This window comes from Lissotriton helveticus, chromosome 1_1 (assembly GCF_964261635.1).
Source record: "Lissotriton helveticus chromosome 1_1, aLisHel1.1, whole genome shotgun sequence".
Classification (NCBI taxonomy): Eukaryota; Metazoa; Chordata; class Amphibia; order Caudata; family Salamandridae; genus Lissotriton; species Lissotriton helveticus.
Genome location: NC_136057.1, coordinates 1,266,395,617 through 1,266,418,578, shown reverse-complemented (window position 1 = coordinate 1,266,418,578; position 22,962 = coordinate 1,266,395,617). Strand labels below are relative to the sequence as shown.

Below are 22,962 nucleotides of genomic sequence, written 5' to 3'. Positions count from 1 at the left end.
CAGTTCCAACCGGGCCCGCGCCAGCCCGCCCGCCCCGACTTTGCCTATACCGCCCCCCGCCTGCCCGGCCCGACATTGCATATACCGCCCCCCGCCTGCCCGCCTGCCCCCCGCCTCCCGCCCGCCTGCCACCCGCCTCCCGCCTGCCTCCCGCCTGCCTCCCGCCTCTGCCTTACCTCAGCCGCATACAGGACTTCACCGCCATTCCCGGGCCCCCGCCCGCCCCGACATTGCCCGGACCGCCTCCCGCCTCGCCTTACCTGAGCCTCCTCGCCGCTCGGAGCCACTGCGCCACTCCTCGCCACTCGTCACTGCTCCTCCCCGCCTGTCGTCATCACGCAGGTGTAGGTCGAGGTCAGCGCTACGTCGCGGCCGGCGCTAGTTTTAGGGGACTACTTTGTTTATAAATTTTATTTTTTTAATTTACGTTTTATTTTTATTTTAAGTCGCCTATATCCATCTACACACCCTGAGGATTCCAACAATGTATTGGGTGTGTGGATTGGCGCTGTGGTTCCCGAGTTTACCTGGCCAAAAGGTGCAAGTACTCTCTTTATAATAGTAGTAAGATAAGAATAGATAATAATCTATAATATTCATAAATTGTTTGAAATTAAAATGTATATTTGTTTGCTTGTATGGTTTTAATGGGGTATTGGGAGGGCATTTTAATAACTACATATTTATAGCAATTTGAATATTTGAATTCATTGTTTCAATTAATTTTTTATTCATATTTGTAATTATTATATTCCTATATTATTTTGGGGGTTTTAACAGCATTTTTTGTATGCTTTTGTAATAATCTTAATAATTAAAATGTTCATTTCTTTTTTAAACCATAATAATACAATTAATGAATAAGTAATATAAACAGTTATCTAAATGTTTTATTTACCTTTACTTGTTCACGTATTTATGTTTATTCAATTGAAAATGTGTGATATTTGAAAAATATTAAATATTTTAATATATATTTTATAATATTGTTATTAGCATTTAATATTATGTTATTACATTCATCATATATTCAAATAATTCTACAATTTTAAAGTAAGTAGGTTTGACCCCACTTTCAACCAAACCTTTAATGATAGTAAGTTGAGCACACCCGACTTTTTAGAATAGTTTCTTTGACCCGTACATCTACCTATCTATCCATATAACCTCCCATACACCTTCCAGCGTCCCCTTACCATCATCCTTCTATCATTTAATCCATCCTTTCATTCCATCCATTCGTTCAGCACTTCATCTATCCAATTCCACCTTCTTCCATGTTATCCATGTTTACAACATTCTATCCAGTGACCATTCTGTTCACCCACTGCTCCATCCACCATCCATCTTTTCACTCTTCCATCCGTCCTTTTATCCACGTATCCATCCTTCCATTCATTCATCTATTCACTTTTCTCTCCATCCTTTCAAAAAGTGACTCTTTTTCCCTTCCATCATTTAACCTTTATATCCATTCAACCTGGCACCCTTACTTCCTTTGTTCTTTTTGCCTTTTCTTTCAACAATTCTTCCTGTCCATAATGTTTCCTTTATTCCGTTCACTAGTCCTTCCTTTCACCCATACTTCCCACCCTCTTCCTCCCCGTCCTCCTTGCCAGTTCCTATCTCACGCCATCATTCTTTCTTTTGTCACCTACATTTTTAGGTCTCGTCCTTTACCATTGCGAAGCAATGGGAAATGGGGGAGAATTCAAGTGCTCAAACGGATTGTCAAACCACCGCTTTTTTCCGTGGCGTTTTCTTCGAGTGCACGTACAGGCACACGCATTTGGCCCATACACTTTCATGGCCATCTGTTCCTGTTCCTAATGGCCCTCCCCCCTCCCCCAGCACAGAGCGCGCATCGCGGCCGCACAGCACATCAAAGGGCTTCTCCCAGCGTGTGCTGTGCGGCTTCTCCTCCCCTAATTATGTGGCCGGCCGTACTTGTGTTTCCTGGCCGCTTCCCGGCCGCTCTTGTATTTAATTAGCAGCAGCAGCATTTCTCCTGCGCCAGGCCACATCAAAGGCTCTGTGCCATTAAAACTTAACTTATCTGCGAGGTAAAAGACTGCGAAGTACTGAAATCCTAACCTGGAAGTAAAACTCCTGATGTACTCACTTGCAATGTAACATCCCACGATGGAAAACCTATGATGCAATGGTGACGTACATACACCCACACCCTACTGCCCTGCATATCTGTGAATCCCAAAGCCGAGTCCAAGTGATCTTACACTCAGGTCTTGCATCAATCATCATTCCGTGTAAGGTGCATGTTTATTTCCCGCCATGCCGCACGCTGAATCACAGTCTTCAAAACTTGACAGATTTATAAACCTTGTGTAAAAGTTCCGCAGTGTCAGCAGGAGCAGCCCGTAATACCATGGTTACACATTTTACAGATTAAATTCATTTTCATGCCCTGAATTGCGCATTTGTTCTGGACAGTAATCCTTCAAGAAAGAGCTGAAACCTGTATTGCGCTTATCTTTCTCCATACTCTTCCAGCAAGAAGTGTATCCTAAAGGAAGCCAGACACACACAAAGGTCTCAGTAGCCTCGGGGGACCGGATGTGTTAGGGATGCCACTCATACATTATTGGCTCGAGAGCATCCTTCTTAGACAGACTGCAGCAATGAAGAGGCTCACACAGAGAGAGAACAGAATGTAAATCTCCAGAATATGATTGCAGAAGCACTGACTAATGCTCTGGCGGGTCCGTCGCTTTGATAATTTGTGCACACCCGGTGGAAACATAAAATATTAAGACATACGCGGTTCTTGTGCTATTCGCCGTTTTACTGTTCTTCCCGGTAATTGAATACGGGTTGGCTTGCCCAGGCGGTTTCAGCTCCCTTCCCTCCTTGTCTTCAAGGACAAGCCTGGTACATTTTACAGGACAAGCCTGGTTATTCCTTGCATAACTACTTAAGATATGAGGTTAATACACATTTTATCTTGTTTTATTTTCATAGATGTCTTTTTTGTTTAGTTTCTTTATAATTTCAACTGACATTTAATCCAGATTTGGATTCGGGATTCTGAGTTCTGCAACAAAATACAGACACCTTCTATATTTTCCTTTCACATTTCAGGAGGAAACACTGGGTGAAATGTCACATCAAAGGCTCTGTGCCACTTTCACCCACACAGCAACACTTACAGACACGCAACGCCACTCACACCCACGCAAGCCCACTATCATCCACGCAACACCACACTCACCCACGCAACGCCACTCACCCAAGCAACACCACTCACACGTGCAACGCCACTGACACGCGCAACGCCACTGACACGCGCAACGCCACTGACACGCGCAACGCCACTCACACGCGCAACACCACTCACACGCGCAACGCCACTCACACGCGCAACGCCACTCACACGCGCAACACCACATGCACACGCAACGCCACTCGCACACGCAACGCCACTCGCACACGCAATGCCACTCGCACACGCAACGCCACTCGCACACGCAACGCCACTCACACACGCAACGCCACTCACACACGCAACGCCACTCACACACGCAACGCCACTCACACACGGGTGCAGATTGTGGGTGCAGATTCAGAGAAAACTCAGCAGCACCACCACCATTGCAATGCAATAGGTCTCGTTTTAACGCAAATTTAAGCTATAGGCCTTGTAAATGGCAAAGCCTTTTATTTATGTTCCAAAAACCAGAACGCAAAAATAAAGGGCATAATCATTTACAATGCTAATAGTTCAGACTCGCGTTATTGCGAGACCTATTGCATTTTCAATGCTTGTTCTTTCTTACATTTCTCTCTGCCACTTGCTTTTTTATGCTCTCTGTGATTTTTCCTTATTGTTTTATCATTTGTCTCCTTCACTGAACATTTACTAAACAGCACCTCACCTTAAAGCATTTTATTAACTTTTTGTAGCCAGATGTTGTTGCTAGAGTGAGGAGTTCACAACTTCACTGTCTCTAGAAGTGGTTAGTGGACTCTACAGGGCCGGTGGGCTGGTGAGCAAGTTGGGGTCCCTGGTGCTGTTGGCTGTGCAGTCTCGATGGGCAACAGAGATGCTTTGGTAGGCTGGTGTTGGTCACTGTAGCTGTGCGTTGCTGGTGAGCTGCCTGGATGGTCTAGCTTGGAGCGGCCAGGTCTGGGTGACTGTGCAATAATTAGTAGGCTCCAGGTGCACTCTGGGGCGATGCATTGCTGGTGGGTTACAAAGGTTCAAAGTGACACACCCATGGACCCTGGTGTGGGTGACTCTGCACAGTAAAGATTCTCTCGCGGGGTGACGCCGCCCTGGTGACTGTGCATTGCTGGCAGAAGGTGGGACACCCTGCCCCAGGCTTCAGGGATGCGCAGGGCATCCCCGGGCATGGACAGCGAAGAAGGACTGCGCGCGCGGCGGTGCTCTCCTGGCTCCAGCTGCCGCTGCAGACACCAGCGCGCGCGGCTCGTCCTCCGGTTGCGACGCAATCCCCTGGATGGGCGGTTGCCATGGTTGCGGGGTCACATGCGTGCTGCAGGCTCCTGTGGCTGGGGCGCAGCGCCGAGTGACGGAGGAGAGGCGGCGGAGCGCGGCGTGACGGCGGCACCCGGAGCGGACGCTGTGCCTGGCGCGAGGGGGGCGAGGGGGCCGCGGGAGCGGGCAGCAGCACGCGCACACCCCCGGACCCGAGCTGCGCCCGGCCCGCGCGGGCGCTGTGAATGTATAAGGGGCTCCCCGGTGAGCACTGCCGCTGGATGTGCTGTACGCTCGGGTGCACGGGCCCATGCCCCTGGGGGTGCAGTGTCCATCATTGTGCACTGCCCTTGAACCCGGCGCTGCAGTGCCTTTGATCTGCTGTCACCCTGGAATTTAAGTGCACGAGTGTGACTGTGCAGTGCCGCTGCACCTGGGCGTGCAGTGCTAGTGTGAAGTGCTCCAGGACCTGAACAGGCTGTGCCACTGAGTGTGCAGCGTTCTTGAGTATACAGTGCCCCTCGGGGGCAGTGTCCCATTATCTGAGTGGCGTGCCCCTACATGTGGGCGAGCAGTGGGCTTGGATCTTGTCCACGCTGCATTTGGATCTGGGCAGCGTTCCTGGACGAGAATTCAGGGCACCTGTATTTGGGGAGGCAATGACACTGGGTCTGAGTGCCTCTGTGTTGAGGTTTTAATTGCTTCTGGTACAGTGTGTACCTGTGTACAGTGCCCCGTAGTCTGAGTGTACTTTGCCCTAAATTCGAGTATGAGGTGCCCCCTGCTCTGAGCTGGCAGTGCCCCTTGAGTGTAAAGTGCCCCTTGGTATGAATGCATAGTGCCCCCTGGTATGAATGTATAGTGCCCGTGGGTCCGATTGTGCTGTGCCACTGGATGTGGCCCTGATGTGAGTGTGTTGTGGCATTTGTGCACTGGGCCATCAGGTGTTTAGTCTCCTCGGTTGATTGGCATCCCTAGCGGTGCTGATTTCCAGCCTCTGTGACTGCATTGCCCCTGGGTACCATCCCCCCGGGGTTCCCGGTGCCCCTGGCTGCCCTGCCCATCCACTGACCGGCGTCCACGAGTGCCCACTGCCCCTCGGTGCTCCCTGGAGGTGCCTGGGCCCCTCGGGAACCATCCCCGGGCCCCCGGTGCCTCGTGCCGCGCCCGCAGGCCTCCGCCGCCGCCTCCGGGATGAATATAGAGATCCCGGCGGGGCTGACCGAGCTTCTGCAGAGCTTCACGGTGGAGGTGCTGCGCTCGCAGCCCGCGGACCTGCTGGACTTCGCCCTGCAGTACTTCACCGAGCTGCGGGAGAGGGAGAGGGGCAAGCCCGCCCTGGGAGGCCTCGGCCATGACCGCCGCGGCCAGCCCCGGGGGGTCAACTTCGCCCCCGAGGAGCCCATGCAGACAGACTCCGAGAACGACGACGACGAGGACGACGACGAGGAGTTCATCGGTAAGGACTGGCGGCTCTCCGCCTTCATCTTTCTGCTGTCGATAATATGGTATGCTTACTGTTTTCGATGTGGCTTGCTAGCTTATTTTAAGGTTGTATGCCCGCAGTGTGCAGGCATTTCATGGAGCGTACACTGAGCCTAGCCTCCCACGTAGTTGCCCTCTATATTTGTCACTCACGGTGCACTGTCCTTGCCCCACAGTCTCTTTATCTTTATAGCAACACGTGCCTTCCCAATGCTGGTCACCCGTAAAGTGCTCTTAAATGTCCCACAGAGTCCCTAATAGTTACACTGGAGCACCCACTCCTTCACAGAGATTATCTCCCCATCACATCCGGGGCCTTAACGCAGACTCCTGCAGCATCTGCCGCACAGGAGGGCCCCAATCCATCAGGGGCCCCCAACTCCTCAAGGATCCCCCATTCAGCCCAAGGTCAGTTATTATCTGTGAGCCATTTGCGACTCAAGTGCCCCTTTCCACGTTCTGGGAGAGGGGACATCTTTTTGCGTAACCCCACTGAGCCCATTCTGGTAGTGTCTCTGAATGCCACTGCCTATCTAGGCCTTTACTCTCTGCCGCTTTATCTCTCTGTTTATCAGTACCTCCCTCGCAGTGCCCCTACTGGTCCCAAGGACCCATCTCATGTTGCCTGTCCCTCGGGGCACCCCGCTACTCACCTCGGCACCGACCTCAAAGGTCCTCCTGTTAATACCCTGCTGTCGGGCATCTCCCAGAGCAGGCCCCATCAGCCCCCAACCCATCAGGGGCCCCAACCCCTTCATAGGGACCCACGCCGCCCAAGGCAAATGCATGTCTGTGAGATATGGACGTAGGGGCTCCCTCTTCCAATTCTGCAGGGATGGCCCATCAATTTATGCTAGCCACTGCCCCAGAGGTCAGATGAGGCCGGATGATGCCTGGCCGGGAAGCGACAAGCACTCATCTGGGGCCAGCGGGACTCGGGGCGGGCACAGAGACGCCCGAGGCCTGACATTCATAGTGCGCACCCTTGGGCCCTGTGCTGACTCGTGAGCCCCCCTCGTCCCTGGGTCTCCTGGTCTGGCACCTTCAGGCGGAGATGGTATGCTCCGGGTGAATGACGTGCGCAGCTTCCACGTTAGAGGCCGAGACCCAGGCCTCCGTCACGTTTGATTTTTATATAAATATAAAATAATACAAACGGGCTTTATGTGCTATAATACCAACGCAACAGTGCTCCGTGGGGCCTGCTGCGGCCAGCCCTTGTGGCTGAGGGCGCTGTGTTGAAGGCCACCTTACAGGACTGACTGGGCCGCATAGACGCCGACGGTGTGCATGAATGGGGCCTGGGCGCCTCCACGGAGGCCGAGGCAGGGAGAGGTGTCCCGAGGAGGCAGCATCCACTGACGAAGAACCCCCCCCCCCCCAGCAGCCCCTCAGGCCTGCGCCTCATGCACCCGAAGGCACGGTCCGTCCTACGCAGCTGGGGGTGGGGCGCGTTTTGAATGCATGGCAGCGATCGGGTGATTACATGTACAGGTGTGGGGCGCTGTGAATGCACAGCTGGGTTCGTGCACTAAATGACATATAGAGAGGAAACTCTTTGAATGCAGAGAGGGGCGAGATAGGACGTGGTACTAAAGATGCACATCTAAGATGGAACACACGAATACACATCAGGGGCAGTACACTTGAAATTCACATCGGGTAGTGTACATTAAATGCATAGTTGGGCAGGTGTTCTTTAAAGGCAGGGCAGGGATTCAATACTTTGAAAACTCACCTGATACTTTGTAACTTTATTGCACGGTTGAGGTGGTGACTTTGAACGCAGAACAGGGAATAGATACTTTGAAAACACACCTGTTACTTTGTACCTTTAACGCACAGTTGGAGCCGTGTATTTGAATGCAGAGCTGGAACGGTATGCTCAGAAGGCACTCGTGGTACTTTGTACCTTTAATACATTTCCAGGATGATGTACTTTAAGGTCACAGCTGCTGTGGCATCCTTTGACACAGTGGTGCATGTTAAATTGCACATCAGGATGGTTAATTTTAAATGTACTGCGGGGCGGGCTGCTCTGTATGCATAGCTGGGATGGTTTACTTTGAATGTATGACCGGGAGAGTGTAGTTTAGATGCACATATAGAATAGGGGCCTTTAAATGTACTGTGAGGGCGATGGGTATTCTTTAAATGCACAGAGGAACGATGCACGTTGAAAGCACAGCTGGTATTCAGATGCAAGACTAGGATAGTGTACTTTAAATGTACAGCTGCAGTGACGTATTTTGAATTGGCAGCTGTCGTGGAGCTCTTTAATGAGCAGCTATGGACTTTACACATTAAATGCCCAGCTGGGATGGTTACTTTACATGCACAGCTGCAGTGAGATACTTTGATTTGCGTATCAGGGATGATATACTTTAAATGTACAGCTGGGATGCCATACGCTGAAATGCATAGCTAGGATGGTTACTTTAAATGCGTATCTGCATTAGCGTGCTTTGAATTTCACATTTGAGATATATACTTTAAACGCACAGTTTGAATGCTGTGCATTGGATTGCACAGCAGAGATGGTGTACTTTGAATGCACAGCTCGGGAGATGCTTTTCTAATACACGCCTGAGATGGTGTTCTTTGCACAGCTGTGATGGTGTATGTGAGCGTAGCCTGCAGACTTTCAATTCACACCCGGGACCTTTTACCCTGAAGACAAAGCGGACACAGTGTGCTTTATATGCACATCTTGGATAGCTTATGGTGAATTGTACAGCAGAGATCCTATACTTTAAATTGGTAATATTGCTATAAATGCACGGTTGCAAGAGCGTACTGTGAGTTTCGTAGTTGGACATACTTTAAATGGGTTACTTTCAATTGTATAGCAGGAATAGTATACGTTAAATGCAAAAATGGGATGATATACTTTAAGTAGACAGTGTGAGTTTGAATGCTCCGCTGGGGTGGTGTGCTTTGAATACACAGATGGTGATTTACTTTGAATACGCATCTGGTATCCTCTACTTTGAACGTACTGCTGCGATGCAGGAAAAGGCTACTTTGGGAAAGACTACTTTGAATGCAAGCCCGATTGCTTACTTTGAATGCACAGTTGGGATCAGTGCTGGAAATGGAAAAAAATGCTCTGGGAAGTTGAGAACCCGTAATTTATGGGTCAAAGTGTGGCAGAAAAAAGAGGTTGAAATCACGAGGGGCGGAGCCTGAAAAGCACAGTCTGGCAGTTAACCTAATGCATTTATTTAAAAAAAACTGCTGCAAAGAAATTGGAAATAATGACATGTGGCAGTAAATCTGTTCTAGATTACTTAATTGGTCACAAAGAGGCTGCATTTTAAATTATTTTAATGGGTTAAGGCACCTGCTGCAGAGAACACTGTTCTCAGCAAATTTGAAGGGATTATGATAACAGTAAGATAACTCTAGTGGTTAACACAGTTCTGGGAGAGTTCTGTGTTCTGTTGAATCACAGTTTTGACTCATAAAGTAGCATAGAGGGTTATGTACCTGCTGCAAAGCATATTGTGTAAGATGCAGATCAGAGATAGATAAGAGGGTTACTTCTTCTGACACTGAGATCATTTTGTTACTTCCAGTTCATAAGTTGCAAGCCTTCTACTATAGCACAGTGGTCTATTTACAGACATCGAGAAACTGCATGGAAACTGTAAGTCATGAGTTTGGATCATTATTGATTTTTCTCAATCTGTTGTTATTCTAAGATGGCAAAGAAGTGTTCCTTTGAGAAGTAATACGTCTTATTAGGACAGACAACCACAATCACTTGTTTAGGTTTTATATCCTGACTTTGGTTTCTTTGGATCATTTACTCTTAACATATAAAGCCTACAAGTATAGATGATATGCAATTTCCTACACCTTATAATGCTCACTGTCTTATGTATCGTTTCCTGTACATTGATTTACACACTTGAATATTTTATTGTGCACCTGTGTGTGATGTAAAGCCCTCAGACACCCTGCACTGGAATGAATAGCGCAATAACAGAATTAAATAAAAAAAATAGTAGGTGCCATTCAAATCACTATTTGTGTAATCACTCATACCGCCTGATAAATCTTGCATTCTTACAGTGCAAGCACATCTCTTACATAGGAAGTTGAACAAAATTAAAAGCTTGCCTCTGAATCCTAGTTTCCCTTAAGTAGTTGTGAATGTTTCCTTCCATTGCACTGGTGTCTAGTTGTTAGGCTCTAGATAACTCCCAGCCAGGATGATGCTTGAACAAAAGGAGGCATATTGGCCCTTTAAATCAGGTCTTTGTTTTGGGCCTAGCTGAATGGTATAATAAGAAAGCCCCCTTGGTGCTTGAAGGTTGCTACTTTAAATGGAACGTAGATAATGTGCGGGTGCTGCTGAATTATGTCTCAGTGTCGGAAAATGACATCAGGTCAAATTCAGCATTTTTCCCTGGGTCGGCCAGTTACCAGATCCAGGCCTGAAATAACTGCTGGAACTGGGATCCGGCATCATACCCCTACTTTCCAGCACTCAGTTGGATGGAATACTTTGTACAGAAAGCACACCCGTATGTGTGTGCGGCATTCGTGCCAATGGCACCCTGTGGAGCCCCACCGCACCTCTGCTCTTGCGACACACTGTCCCGAGGCAGGGAAGGCGCCGTAGGAGACAGGTAGAGCCTACTGTCCCTTGTATTGTGAGTCACAGGGCAGGAGACAGAAAGTTGGGAATGTCATTAGCGTAAGACACACAAAAAGGCTTAGATAAGGTCAGAGGCCAAGATTTAAAGACTAACTGGAATATGCAGCCCCAAACTGACATGTGAACACAAAGTATATACCAGCGTCTAGAGGTAAGAGAAAGAAAGGTGATTCTTAACAAGATTCAAAAAATTTTTTGTATCAAAATAACATACAATTTATGTGTATGGATTCCCATCAGTCACCAAGCCTGGTGATTAGCATCATCATTTGGGTATCCTTTGTATAGAATGACCTTCCTGCTCTATAGATATCAGAGCTCTCGGATGTCAGAAGGTATGATTACCAAGATGAGCAAGATAGAGTGTATGGGATCGATATTTAAGTGCAGTGCAAATGTGAAGTGAAAAAATGTAAAATTGATGCGTGATCAGACTGTGAATTTTATTGATGTCTGTCACGATCAAAGGTTAAACACAGAACTCAAGGATCAGTTTTAACAAATAGCTGTCCTAAACAGAAGTGGTCGACATGTTTCAGCACTCAACGGCAAAAGTTAAACCATGTGCTTTCATCAGGACCTCTAAAGATAATAAAGCTACTGCTATTACAAAATTTCAAAAAAAGGATATAGTGTGAGACTAACGTCTCACAATCCAGAATTCCTCGTAGACTCAACAATGATCTGTGAAATAAAGGGACACAATACACAAATGAATCTTGAGAAACAAATCACCCATTCGCTCTCTAATTATGCGTGGTAAAAAAATATTAAACCATCACACACACACCCAATCAATGGGGCAAACCTCCATCTTACCTTGTTAGTACGGAGGACAAAACCTCACCCCACCTGGCAACAGCTCAGGATAAAGGAGGCACCGCTCTAAAAGGAAAAATACACCAAACTCAAATTTCTGTGGTGTAACATGCCTTAACGTTAAAAACAGAAATAATTGCCACAGGTGTGCGGCACAACAAACCCGGCAAATACAACTACACACTCACTGTCATCAATGGGCAATACTAGTTGTAGTTTGTATTGTCCAAATGCGTTACTTGCCACGAGGCAATACAGCCCCAAGCATCGACTGTAGTCGCCATCAACCTCCTAGAGATGTTTTTGCCCCGCAGCAGGGTCAGATGTGATCATGATACATAATACGTCCCTCATGTGATGTTAGAGCTAGAGTGCACTGACATTCTTATGCAAACATGAGTGAGGACTACTGATAACATCTGAGCCCATATGATTGTAATACATGATTAGCCCCTGAATTTTTGGTAATGGGTAAAGTTAAGAAAAACGCCTTATGGTAGCCTGAGACTGGAAAACCACCATCACATGGTAACCACCAATATCTAAAAACATCGTAATGAGGCAGCGCATAAGAGCGCTCTCTCTTACCTATCCGTCGGTACCTCTGACGGTCTTCAGAGCCATCGGGGAGATGCCGAACGGGAAGTGGAAGGAGGTTAAATACACCTCTTTCACAAAGACCCTCTTTCAAACACGGTCTTCCGGGTTCTTAGGCGAAGTCTCGGTATTCGCGAGATCTCGCGAGATTACGCCAACAACTACTGGGTGTCATGGGATGTGTAGTCAGCCGCCTTAATGCTGATAAGGAGGGTATAAACTCAACAATCATAGGCAATATACATAAAAACTTTTGTGTGGTAACATATTACATTTACCTAGACATGCTGAATTATAACTAAACATTTATTGTAATTTCACACAGGCAAGTTTACTTTATAAAGCCTATATGCAAGTCGGTAAACTCTCAATGTAGACGATGGTCCGGCAAGAGTCTCGCAAATTGTAAATGTAAATTACGAATATAATGTGCATCAGCTCCATGTTTATGAAAAAGCATATAATGATCAATTGACAACAAGAGTACTCTCAATACATTCTTGATGTTCTCAATGTTGATTAATAGATCGTCAATTATAACGGCACAAAGATGCTCATGCTCAATGCCCGAATAGATTGCTGCCTATAACTTGGGGATATACCCATTGGTATATGGACTCCTGTCGCCAGATCCTTTAGTCAAGCCACCAGGTATTTACGGACTATTTTAAATACATCGCATATAAAACTATGCATGTAAGAAAGTCCAGTAAAGCTAAATATGGACTGCCTTGGTACCTTATGACAAAGAGGGCATATTAAAGAGAGGACCAAGGAATAGAGTCATTAAGTCCTTGTGTATCACTCTTGAGTCTGAAAACTCATCGCTGTTCTCTAAGAAGTAAACATTTAGAAACGTCAGTGAAATGTTGTGGAATGTAAGGTTGTTCTAAAACAGTCCAAAGCATGTCCTCTGGTTTATGATTCAGTTCCAGGAAATGGGCCGTCAATCTAGTGGCTTGTTTTTTGCACCTCACGGTGCTCATGTGTTCCATGATCCGTAACTTAACTTTGCGTGCCGTCATGCCCACTTAATTAAGTTTACAGGGGCAAGAGATCAGATAGACCACCCGCTCGCTATTACAATTAGTCAGCCTCTTCTGTACCCATGGGCGATCTGTGCCTATGTCTACTGTTTTAGATTTCTTAGTCATAGGACACACTTTGCAAGTGCCGCAAGGAAAATGTCCTTGCAAGGCGGGTGTACCCCAGATAGTATCTTGGGTAGTTGCTTCAAAAGCATGTGGTCTAGTATGTACTAGTTTGTCACGTAAGTTACTGTTTCTTTTAAAGGCAAAAAGGGGGGCAGGTAAATTTATTCCTCCAATATTGAGAATTTTCCAATTCTTCCGAATTGATTTTTTTACATCGTTAGACACTGTAATATATGTGTTAACAAATATCAGTCTCGGGATCAGGGTCTGTTTGGTGTTGACTTCAAGTAGACTTTCTAGGTTGTTATTACTGGCACGCTTAACCGCTTGCCTAACCAATTTTTAGGGCTCGCCTGGCGTTGGAGCGCGAAGCGCTCCCGCCAGCGAGTTCTATAGTCACTATCCTCCCTGCCAAGGGAGTGAGAGCTGTGAACGAGCAGCTCCAGACCTGTGAACGAGCCGACTCAGGTCCGTGAACGCGCGGGAACGTCAATGTGCACATTCACGCGCGTCACGCTCCTGTCCTTCCGCGTCTCTGCCGAGGCGCGCTCCAGGCCGACTTGCGGTGTGCGTCACAGCGTGTTCCAGCGGCCGGAGGTAGGTAAGTGAGGGCCGGGGGGATTTGTTTGCTTGTTTGTTGCTAGCTTGTGATTAAATGTACTCGCTGGCCTCCCTTGCCCGTTTCTGTGTTTCCCGCTATGGAGTTGCTGCCACGGAGCTCGCCGGAGTTCGCCTCGGCCCAATACTGGGAGCGTTTTTTCCGTCGCCGGGGTACACGCGCCTTCGAGTGGTATGGAGGCTACACTGAGCTTTGCGGGGTGCTGCACAAGTACATCAAAACGAGGGACAAGGTGTGTTCCTAACCCCAGAGACTTTTGCTTGTATTCTGTCATCGTGTGCTGTCATTTCTGTTAAAAATCATGATAATACTATGCAAGCGCTACTCACTTTTCCTACCACGAAATGGTCCTGTTGACACATTTTTCTGCCTCAGGTGTTTTACGATCTCCCTCAAACCCAACAGTCCCTGTTTCACGTTCAATACATAGTGCTATGCGCTGCCTCAAGGTTTCCTTCAGTGCGCTGCACAATTAAAAATGAAAACCCAGAATTGTGAAGCAGGAATCAAGTCACATGTGCGGCCGGATCCCCCTGTCTGATGTTTCTTACTCTCTACCATCAGTTCTGTGGTCTAGTCAAAGGCTAGCCTGTCCTGAATAACTCATTTTTATTAGATCGAGCGTTACAGAAAATACAGCTGTCTGTCAGGTTTCAAAAGGCATATTGCAGCGGACTTACCAAGAATATACAGGTGCTTGGAGGCTGCTCAATGCTAAACATTATTTGGCTTCCCAGACTCTCGTATGCCGGTACCTTATTCGTGTCACAGTTTGTCAATCTTGTGTCGGTCCCTCTCATGGAGCTTATCTTCTTAACCATCTCTTTTGATTGGCTGGCTTATATGCCTCCGCTTCTTGCTTTTCAATCACTACTTTATTCTTTTAGGTTTAGCAAGCCACAAGAGTGCATGTGTTTTCAGCTGTCTCCCTCATGTACTTCTCACCTTCTGCACTGTCCTTAAAATGAAAATGCACTTCATTAGAACACCTTTTGTTTGGAGCTTTGCTTCCATGCCACTTCTCTGCAAGTCACTGAAGAATATGCCAGGATAACATAAGAGAAATAGATAAGTAGATAAGAAATAGATAAGACAATAGAGAAATAGATGAGATGGTTTAAGGTTTTTAACTGTGTTTTTCCGATAAAATGTTGTGCACGCAATTGATACAACGTTTGGAAGCTCATTTATGTTGGAGGTAGACTTGTTTGTTTTGTGTATTTTATGCCCCTAAACTAGTTACCATGTGGATGCATTTTAATGCATTTAAAATTTTCAAGGTATAAGTTGACGTGGTGTTTAGATCTGCCACCTGATAATTTTTCATTTAATTGCTGTTTATTATTTTGTCAATTCATTACATTGTGATGAGTTCTAGTGTAATTCTTATATATAATTATATATGACTGAGTGGTTTCTTTAGTCCAAATGCATTAGATGGTGTTTGTTACCAATTAAAGTAGAAACGCAATGGAAAGTTTAGTGACCGACTTAAGTGGTTGTCTCATGCCTGCTTGAAATGTGTGAGGATTACTGATGCTTGTCCATTTGCATAGCACAGCTAATATCTGCTACTGTCTGTGATGCTTAGGACACCAGCTAGTATAGGCAATTGCTAGGATAGAACATCTCTCTAAAATTATACTGGATTCCTGGTACGTTAGTGATTATTCTTTTAGAGCGAGCCTGGGCAGCGCATGCGCTGCTCTGCGAGGCATGCTGTATTCAGGTATGGACTTGAAACTCCGCCCACGCTCTGGCATATTTTTCATTGGCTTGTGTCGTCCTTTGGAAACTGTGGCTTTTCATTGGTCAATAGGCTTAGTCGTCCCTTCTAAGTACTGCCTTGTCTCATTTTGTAACCTCTCATGAGGATACCCCCTGTTAAATGTGTTGTTACTCAGTAGGCTTTAATTACAGCCCGAGCACTATTTACTTAAATGGGTTTTAAATAGGACATGCACGCCCCATTGCTTTAATTTTCTTTTTTTATAGCACAGCATCATCTGTGTGTCTTTTGCTTTGGTTTATTTGCGGCACCAAATGCGGCCGCATGTTGCTTTTTAAAAATGTTTTTTTTTTTTGTTTTATTAACTTTTGTTTTCAAACTACCCCATGCCGCACTTTCACTTTAATGGCGGCCATGCCCCTTTTCTTTGATGAGCCTCATCTAAGGAAAGGGGTGCAGCTGCAATTAAAGTGAAATTGCGGCATTGGGGCACTTTTATAATAAAAAAAAACATTTGTTTGTTGGTTGTAAGAGTTTTGTAAATGCGAGACCTATTGCATTGCAAATGCTTTTTTCGAGATGGGTTCAGAATACATTTCCTATTTGACGCTTGAATTATTAGGACCTGCTTAGGAATTCGGTGAAACTCGGGAGAGTGGGGTGTAGTACTAACACACCAACTTAATACCCATGCCCTGGTTGGTTGTCCTATCCTAAGTTTGCAGGTGAAAAATTGGGTATTTTCCTCCCCTAATTCTGCTAATATTACATATTTTTAGCACATCATTCTAATACATTTTGCAAGGTGTTTGCTTTTTTGATCAGCCAAAATTACAGGAAAGGAGGGGGCAGGAGTGAGGGACTGCATTAAATAAGCACCATTGGGAATAAGGGCAGGTGCCATTCTATATCAAGGCTTAGATATTAATCCGGTAGGTAGCTTTCTTAGTTCAGTGCATCTTACGCAGTTACATCTCGTTTTGGCATTTCAATCTTTAATTATTTGATATAATATTTTCCGACAGATATCCCTTGCTAAGGACTGCCGCCTGCGCTTAGTTTGTAAAAAGAATAAGTGCCAGTGCTCTCGGTCAGGAGGCCACTGCAGCTTTCACCACACATTGCCTTTGCTTTGCTACCAACAATAGTAATCACACAACTACTAACCTTCACTTTCCTACAAGTGTGACAATTCGGACTATTTCAGACCCCCAAAGCTATAAGAATGGCTTGGTTTGTAGGTAATAGTAATTTTTTATGTATAATGAATTAATAATTAACTGCTGTTGTGGTCATCTCTAAATTAGCAAGATAGCGCCACCTTGTGGCAGACTGTCACAAGCGCCGGTGTGGCCAATAAAGTTCCGGTGTCAAGCATCAGGAACCACCAGCTCAAATGAAGCACTGACTGCCGCCCCTCCTGCTGCCGTCCCTGATTTGCAGGTAGCTTGCATGGAAGGATGCTCTGGCGTCTGAGTGGGCTTGTGTTGTGAGCTTGTAGTGTGGTTGCGGACATGAAGAATAAAATCTGAGTCTGTTGTGCAAAATGAAACACCCAAATCAGTAATGTGTTTCAAAAACGTTAATAGAATCAGTTTTATGTCAAATGTCTGCATCTCAGAATGTGTGTGACGTCTGCAGAGGTACTATCTTTCCTGCAATGAACCATACATGTGCAAAATACATTGATTTAAATCTCTCCTTGGTGCTACTCGCTTTTCATTGTAGAAAAACAAATCCTATGTACGAAAAGTGTTTAAACTGCAGCTATGCTATTGTCATGGTAGTCCCTGCCTCTGAGGGGAACTTCTTTTTATGAGGATGTGCTCCTTATGAAACATGGGTGAAGGGGGATGGCTGATAGTCCCTGTATTAAAATGGTTTGTCACAAGACCTTAAAAAGAATTTGAAGCTCTTTTTTAGGGAATTTCACTTGTACTGAGGCAACAGCTCATCCTTAACTATGTGCACCATCATGGACTCTTGAGGAAGAAGCATTGGCAATGCTAATAGGTTTCACTTATGTAAGATCTATTGGCTTTGTCAGTTTTGATTTAGCTCGGGTGTACAGCAGTGCTCAAAGTGAAAAAAAAATAAAGCAAGCATTGGCAAAGCCAATTCGTCTTCTGTATGTGAGATCGATTGACTTTGTCAAAGTTTTTTAGATCGAGCCTAGCGGCAGCGCACATGCACTGCCCGCTCTGTGAGGCATGCTGTATGCACTGGAAGCCCTGCCCGCTCTCCGCCCATATTTGTCATTGGGTTGTATCATTGTCCTTTGTAAATGCTGACATCTGATTCGTAAATAGGCTTCTTAGTCCCTCCTTATCTGCATTTACCTTGTCTGCATTTGCCTTGTCTGCATTTGCCGTTCATAACGACTGGACCTTGTACTGTTACATGGTCTGCTTTATAAGTTGGTGAGCTCTATTTTCTTTAATGCTCTTCCCCTATTCCACCCTTGACATCCTTCTTTAATGCTCTTCCCATATTCCACCCATGACATTGCAGCACCTGCCCGCTTTTATATTATTAATGGATTTATTTAGTTTACAGTGGGGTCCACTTCAACTATTGCAGTCGCGCTTATTTATTTATTTGATTAACGACACGGTCCGCTTTCGAGCGGCCACGCGCCTTTAATAGCTATTTATTTAGTTTACTGCACGGTCTGTTTTCAAGCGGCCATGCACCTTTATTTTCTTCTGAACTTGCCCCTTTTAAAATGTATTATGTGCCTATTTATTTTGCAAGCACGGCATGCTTTTATCATAGTGGCCATACACCTTACTTTCCCCTGGAGAAGCAGCCAAAGGCAGCCCCACACCTTTTTTTCAACAACCTCCCATAGCCGTCGGAACCGGAAGAAGGCATCTCCGTTGCCATCAGTCCCATTCGAAGTACGATTTCACGTCTATTGGTAAGTAGAAATGCTTGTTGTACAATGCAATAGGTCTCACATTTACGCAAGTTTCAGCTATTAGCATTGTAAATGACAATGCCTTTTATGTTTTGGTATTCAAAACATAAATAAAAGGTATTGTCATTTACAATGCCAATAGCTAAGACGCGTAAATGCGAGACCTATTGCATTGCAAATGCTTGTTTTGGGGTAGTTTCTAATAACCAAATTGGATGATAGGATCTTTGCATGCCTTAGGAAACTCTCCTTCGTTGAACAGTTCCTTCGTATACGAAGAAATTGCCCATATGGTAAGTTGTCCTTGAGAGCTACCGGATGATGACTATTGTAGCTTAACAAGGAATTTCTGCCATAGGTTTGGTATAGAGTTCAGTCTCAAGGCCATCAGGAGAAGCAGTGATCAGAAGATCCAGAAAAGGCAACTTGTGTTTGTCCATCTCTACTGTAAATTTCAAAAAACTGTTCCTGCTGTTAAGCCACACTAGGAACTCGTTCACGCTATTAGCATCCCCTCTTCAAATGACTAAAATTTCATCGATATATCGCCTCCAAAGGCGGATGGAGTCGCGATGAGGGTTATGGGGATTGAGGACATGCTCCTGCTCAAAACCGTGAACGTAGAGTTTAGCCATACTTGGAGCAAAAATGCTTCCCATACTCGTACCAGATGTCTGGAGGTAGATGGTATTCTCAAATTTAAAGAAGTTTTCTTTCATGGCTATTTGGGCACACGCCATGATGAAATGAGGCGGTGTTATAGAGTCTAGATTCCGCTGTGACAGTAATGTGTTCACAGAATCAAGGGTCTCGTCCTGTGGAATCGATGTATAAAGGGACTCTACATCGAACGATACAAGCAGATCTGTTTCGTAATCGTATTCAATGTCAGGAATAAGCCTAAGGACGTCTTTAGTATCCTGAAGGAAGGTGGGCATTTCCTTCACCATTGGATTTAAAAAGAAATCAACAAAGGTGGAAAGGGGTTCTAGTAATGACCCGATCCCTGATATGATCGGGCTGCCCAAAGGTGGTCTGTTTGGCTTATGCACTTTGGGGAGAACGTAGAAGTACGGCATGACAGGTTTGTTGGTCTGGAGAAAATTGGATTCATGTGCTGTTATCCAGCCCTCACTATCAGCCTCTTCTACAATAGTTATTATGTCCCTTTTAAATCTTTCAGTGGGATCTTGTTTAAGGGGTCGGTAAGCATTTCTCATTCCCAACTGTCGTAAACACTCATTGCTATATACCTCCGTGTCAAGGAGGACAATCGCACCGCCTTTGTCCGCCGGCTTAATGGTAACAGTGGTGTCTGACATAAGGCTGCGGAGTGCTAAATGTTCTTCCTTCGTTAAGTTGGAAAACTTCTTACGTTCCTGCTGAAGGTCCCTGCTTACTGCTTTTTCGAAGGTGAGCACTTGGGGAGGTACAAGATTAGTAGCAGGACAGAATGTTGATGGCTGTCTCAACCCAGTATTTGAATCTGTAGGTTCCCCATCAGTTTTTTTATCTTTAAAGAAAAAGTGTAGTCTCACCTTGCGGAAAAAGTTAGCCATTTCCCAATTTGCTTTAAAAGGATCGCCTTGGGTGGTACTAACGAACCCCAAGCCTCTGTTGAGTACCTTTTCTTCATTTTCAGTAAGCACTTTAGAGCTCAGGTTGATAACTAGTCCGACTCGTTGCTCATTCCTGCTTGCCCCGACTTGTTCTTCTTGGAACTCCGCAGAGTCCGAGGTGAAGGAGGTGGACTCCAATGGACCTGTGCTCTCTGGTTTCTGCGTCTGCCCCTCTGCTGTCCTCGGCCATACCCTAAAAAAGACTGATTAGGGAAATTGCCTTGGAAGTTCTGGTAAGGTATCATTGGACCCATGGATCCCATGGGACCAGGAGGAAAAGGTGGTTGCCAAGGATTAGGTTGCCACCACGGAGGAAATTGATGTGTAGAACCTCCCCGCCATTTTTGTTGGTAAGTTCTGCCTCTAGCTCTCCCCCGCTTGGGCAGACGAGTCAGAATCGCTAGAGTCAGTTTTGTCATCAGATGATGAACCATAGCTAGACCCAAGCTTACGTCCTTTGTTGTTATACTCGGGTGGAACATATCCATCACTTGTATATGGATATACTTTGTCAAATTTAAATTTGGCACGGCCTTTTTAAAAATTTTCAATTTTTGAAAAAAGGATTTATCTTTGAAATCCTTATTAGTCTTATTCGACTTATTTCTGTTTTTAACGCTAAGGCATGTTACACCACAGAAATTTGAGTTTGGTGTATTTTTCCTTTTAGAGCGGTGCCTCCTTTATCCTGAGCTGTTGCCAGGTGGGGTGAGGTTTTGTCCTCCATACTAACAAGGTAAGATGGAGGTTTGCCCCATTGATTGGGTGTGTGTGTGATGGTTTAATATTTTTTTTACCACGCATAATTAGAGAGCGAATGGGTGATTTTTTTCCTAAAGATTCATTTGTGTATTGTGTCACTTTATTTCACAGATCATTGTTGAGTCTACGAGGAATTCTGGATTGTGAGACGTTAGTCTCACACTATATCCTTTTTTTAAAATTTTGTAATAGCAGTAGCTTTATTATCTTTAGAGGTCCTGATGAAAGCACATGGTTTAACTTTTGCCGTTGAGTGCTGAAACATGTCGACCACTTCTGTTTAGGACAGCTATTTGTTAAAACTGGTCCTTGAGTTCTGTTTTTAACCTTTGATCGTGACAGACATCAATAAAATTCACAGTCTGATCACGCATCAATTTTACATTTTTTCACTTCACATTTGCACTGCACTTAAATATCGATCCCATACACTCTATCTTGCTCATATTGGTAATCATACCTTCTGACATCCGAGAGCTCTGATATCTATAGAGCAGGAATGTCATTCTATACAAAAGGATACCCAAATGATGAAGCTAATCACCAGGCTTGGTGAATGATGGGAATCCATACACATACATTTTATGTTATTTTTATTAAAAAAAAATGTGAATCTTGTTACTAATCACCTTTCTTTCTCTTACCTCTAGACGCTGGTATATACTTTGTGTTTACATGTCAGTTTGGGGCTGCATATTCCAGTTAGTCTTTAAGTCTTGGCCTCTGACCCTATCTAAGCTTTTTTGTGTGTCTTGTTCTAGTGCAGCTTCGGCTGTGGGTCATTTGCAAATCCTGTATTTTACCAGGATGGTTCATTGTGTTACACACATGGTGTATCCTTAGCTCCGTTATTGACAGCGCTAGTGTCTGTGGTTGCGGTTTAAATTTCCCTTGCGTACATGCACATACACTCTCATTAACACACATAGATTTGTGTTTATTTTTGACTTGATCATGGCAGAGATTTGTGGCTTGGCTTATGATGAGAACGAGTTAGAGTCCATTCTATCACTCAACCCTAGTATTTTAGATAGTCTCCCTGCTACAGCGGCAATCAATGAGGACGAATGGTACAAAGCCCTAGGCCTTAAAAAATCACACTCACGTACCGTAGTCCATGGCCTGGCAATGGCAGAATACCTTAGAGTGAATTGTGCCCCCTCTGGGCTAATAGTGACAAATGCACCGAGACTATTTCTTAAAGACAAAGAATTCCTTAAAAATTGGTCTATGATCGCCTGGCGCTGCGCACGCGATTGGCTCATTTTAATTATCAAAACTGCTAAACGCGTGGCAGATACCATTCTTATTGAAATACAGTTGCTCGAAACGCAGATCAAGACCACTATCAGCACGTCTTTCAAGAAAAACCAGGATGAGTCGAATAAGACTAATAAGGAATTCAAAGATAACATCCTTTTTTCAAAAATTTAAAAATTTAAAAAAGACCTTGCCAAATTTAAATTTGACAAAGTATATCCATATACAAGTGATGGATATGTTCCACCCGAGTATAACAACAAAGGACGTAAGCTTGGGTCTAGCTATGGTTCATCATCTGATGACAAAACTGACTGTAGCGATTCGGACTCTTCTGCCCAAGGCGGACAACAGCGGGGGAGAGGTAGAGGCAGAACTTACCAACAAAAATGGCGGGGAGGTTCTACACATCAATTTCCTCCGTGGTGGCAACCTAATCCTTGGCAACTACCTTTTCCTCCTGGTCCCATGGGATCCATGGGTCCAATGATTCCTTACCAGAACTTCCAAGGCAATTTCCCTAATCAGTCTTTTTTAGGGTATGGCCGAGGACAGCAGAGGGGCAGACGCAGAAACCAGAGAGCACAGGTCCATTGGAGTCCACCTCCTTCACCTCGGACTCTGCGGAGTTCCAAGAAGAACAAGCCGGGGCAAGCAGGAATGAGCAACAAGTCGGACTAGTTATCAACCTGAGCTCTAAAGTGCTTACTGAAAATGAAGAAAAGGTACTCAACAGAGGCTTGGGGTTCGTTAGTACCACCCATGGCGATCCTTTTAAAGCATATTGGGAAATGGCTAACTTTTTCCGCAAGGTGAGACTACACTTTTTCTTTAAAGATAAAACAACTGATAGGGAACCTACAGATTCAAATACTG

General features: G+C 45.3%; 1 protein-coding gene across 1 annotated transcript in view; it reads left to right on the top strand.

Annotated features, from left to right (window-relative positions):
• The first annotated feature begins 4,641 nt into the window (after positions 1–4,641).
• The window catches only part of PRKAR2B (protein kinase cAMP-dependent type II regulatory subunit beta), a 425,732-nt gene continuing 407,411 nt past the window's right edge, over positions 4,642–22,962 (top strand). Inside the window, exon 1 of the mRNA XM_078657005.1 lies at positions 4,642–5,915. Within this exon, the coding sequence (XP_078513131.1) occupies positions 5,651–5,915 (265 nt within the window). The 5' untranslated portion in view covers positions 4,642–5,650. The remainder of the gene's footprint in view (positions 5,916–22,962) is intronic.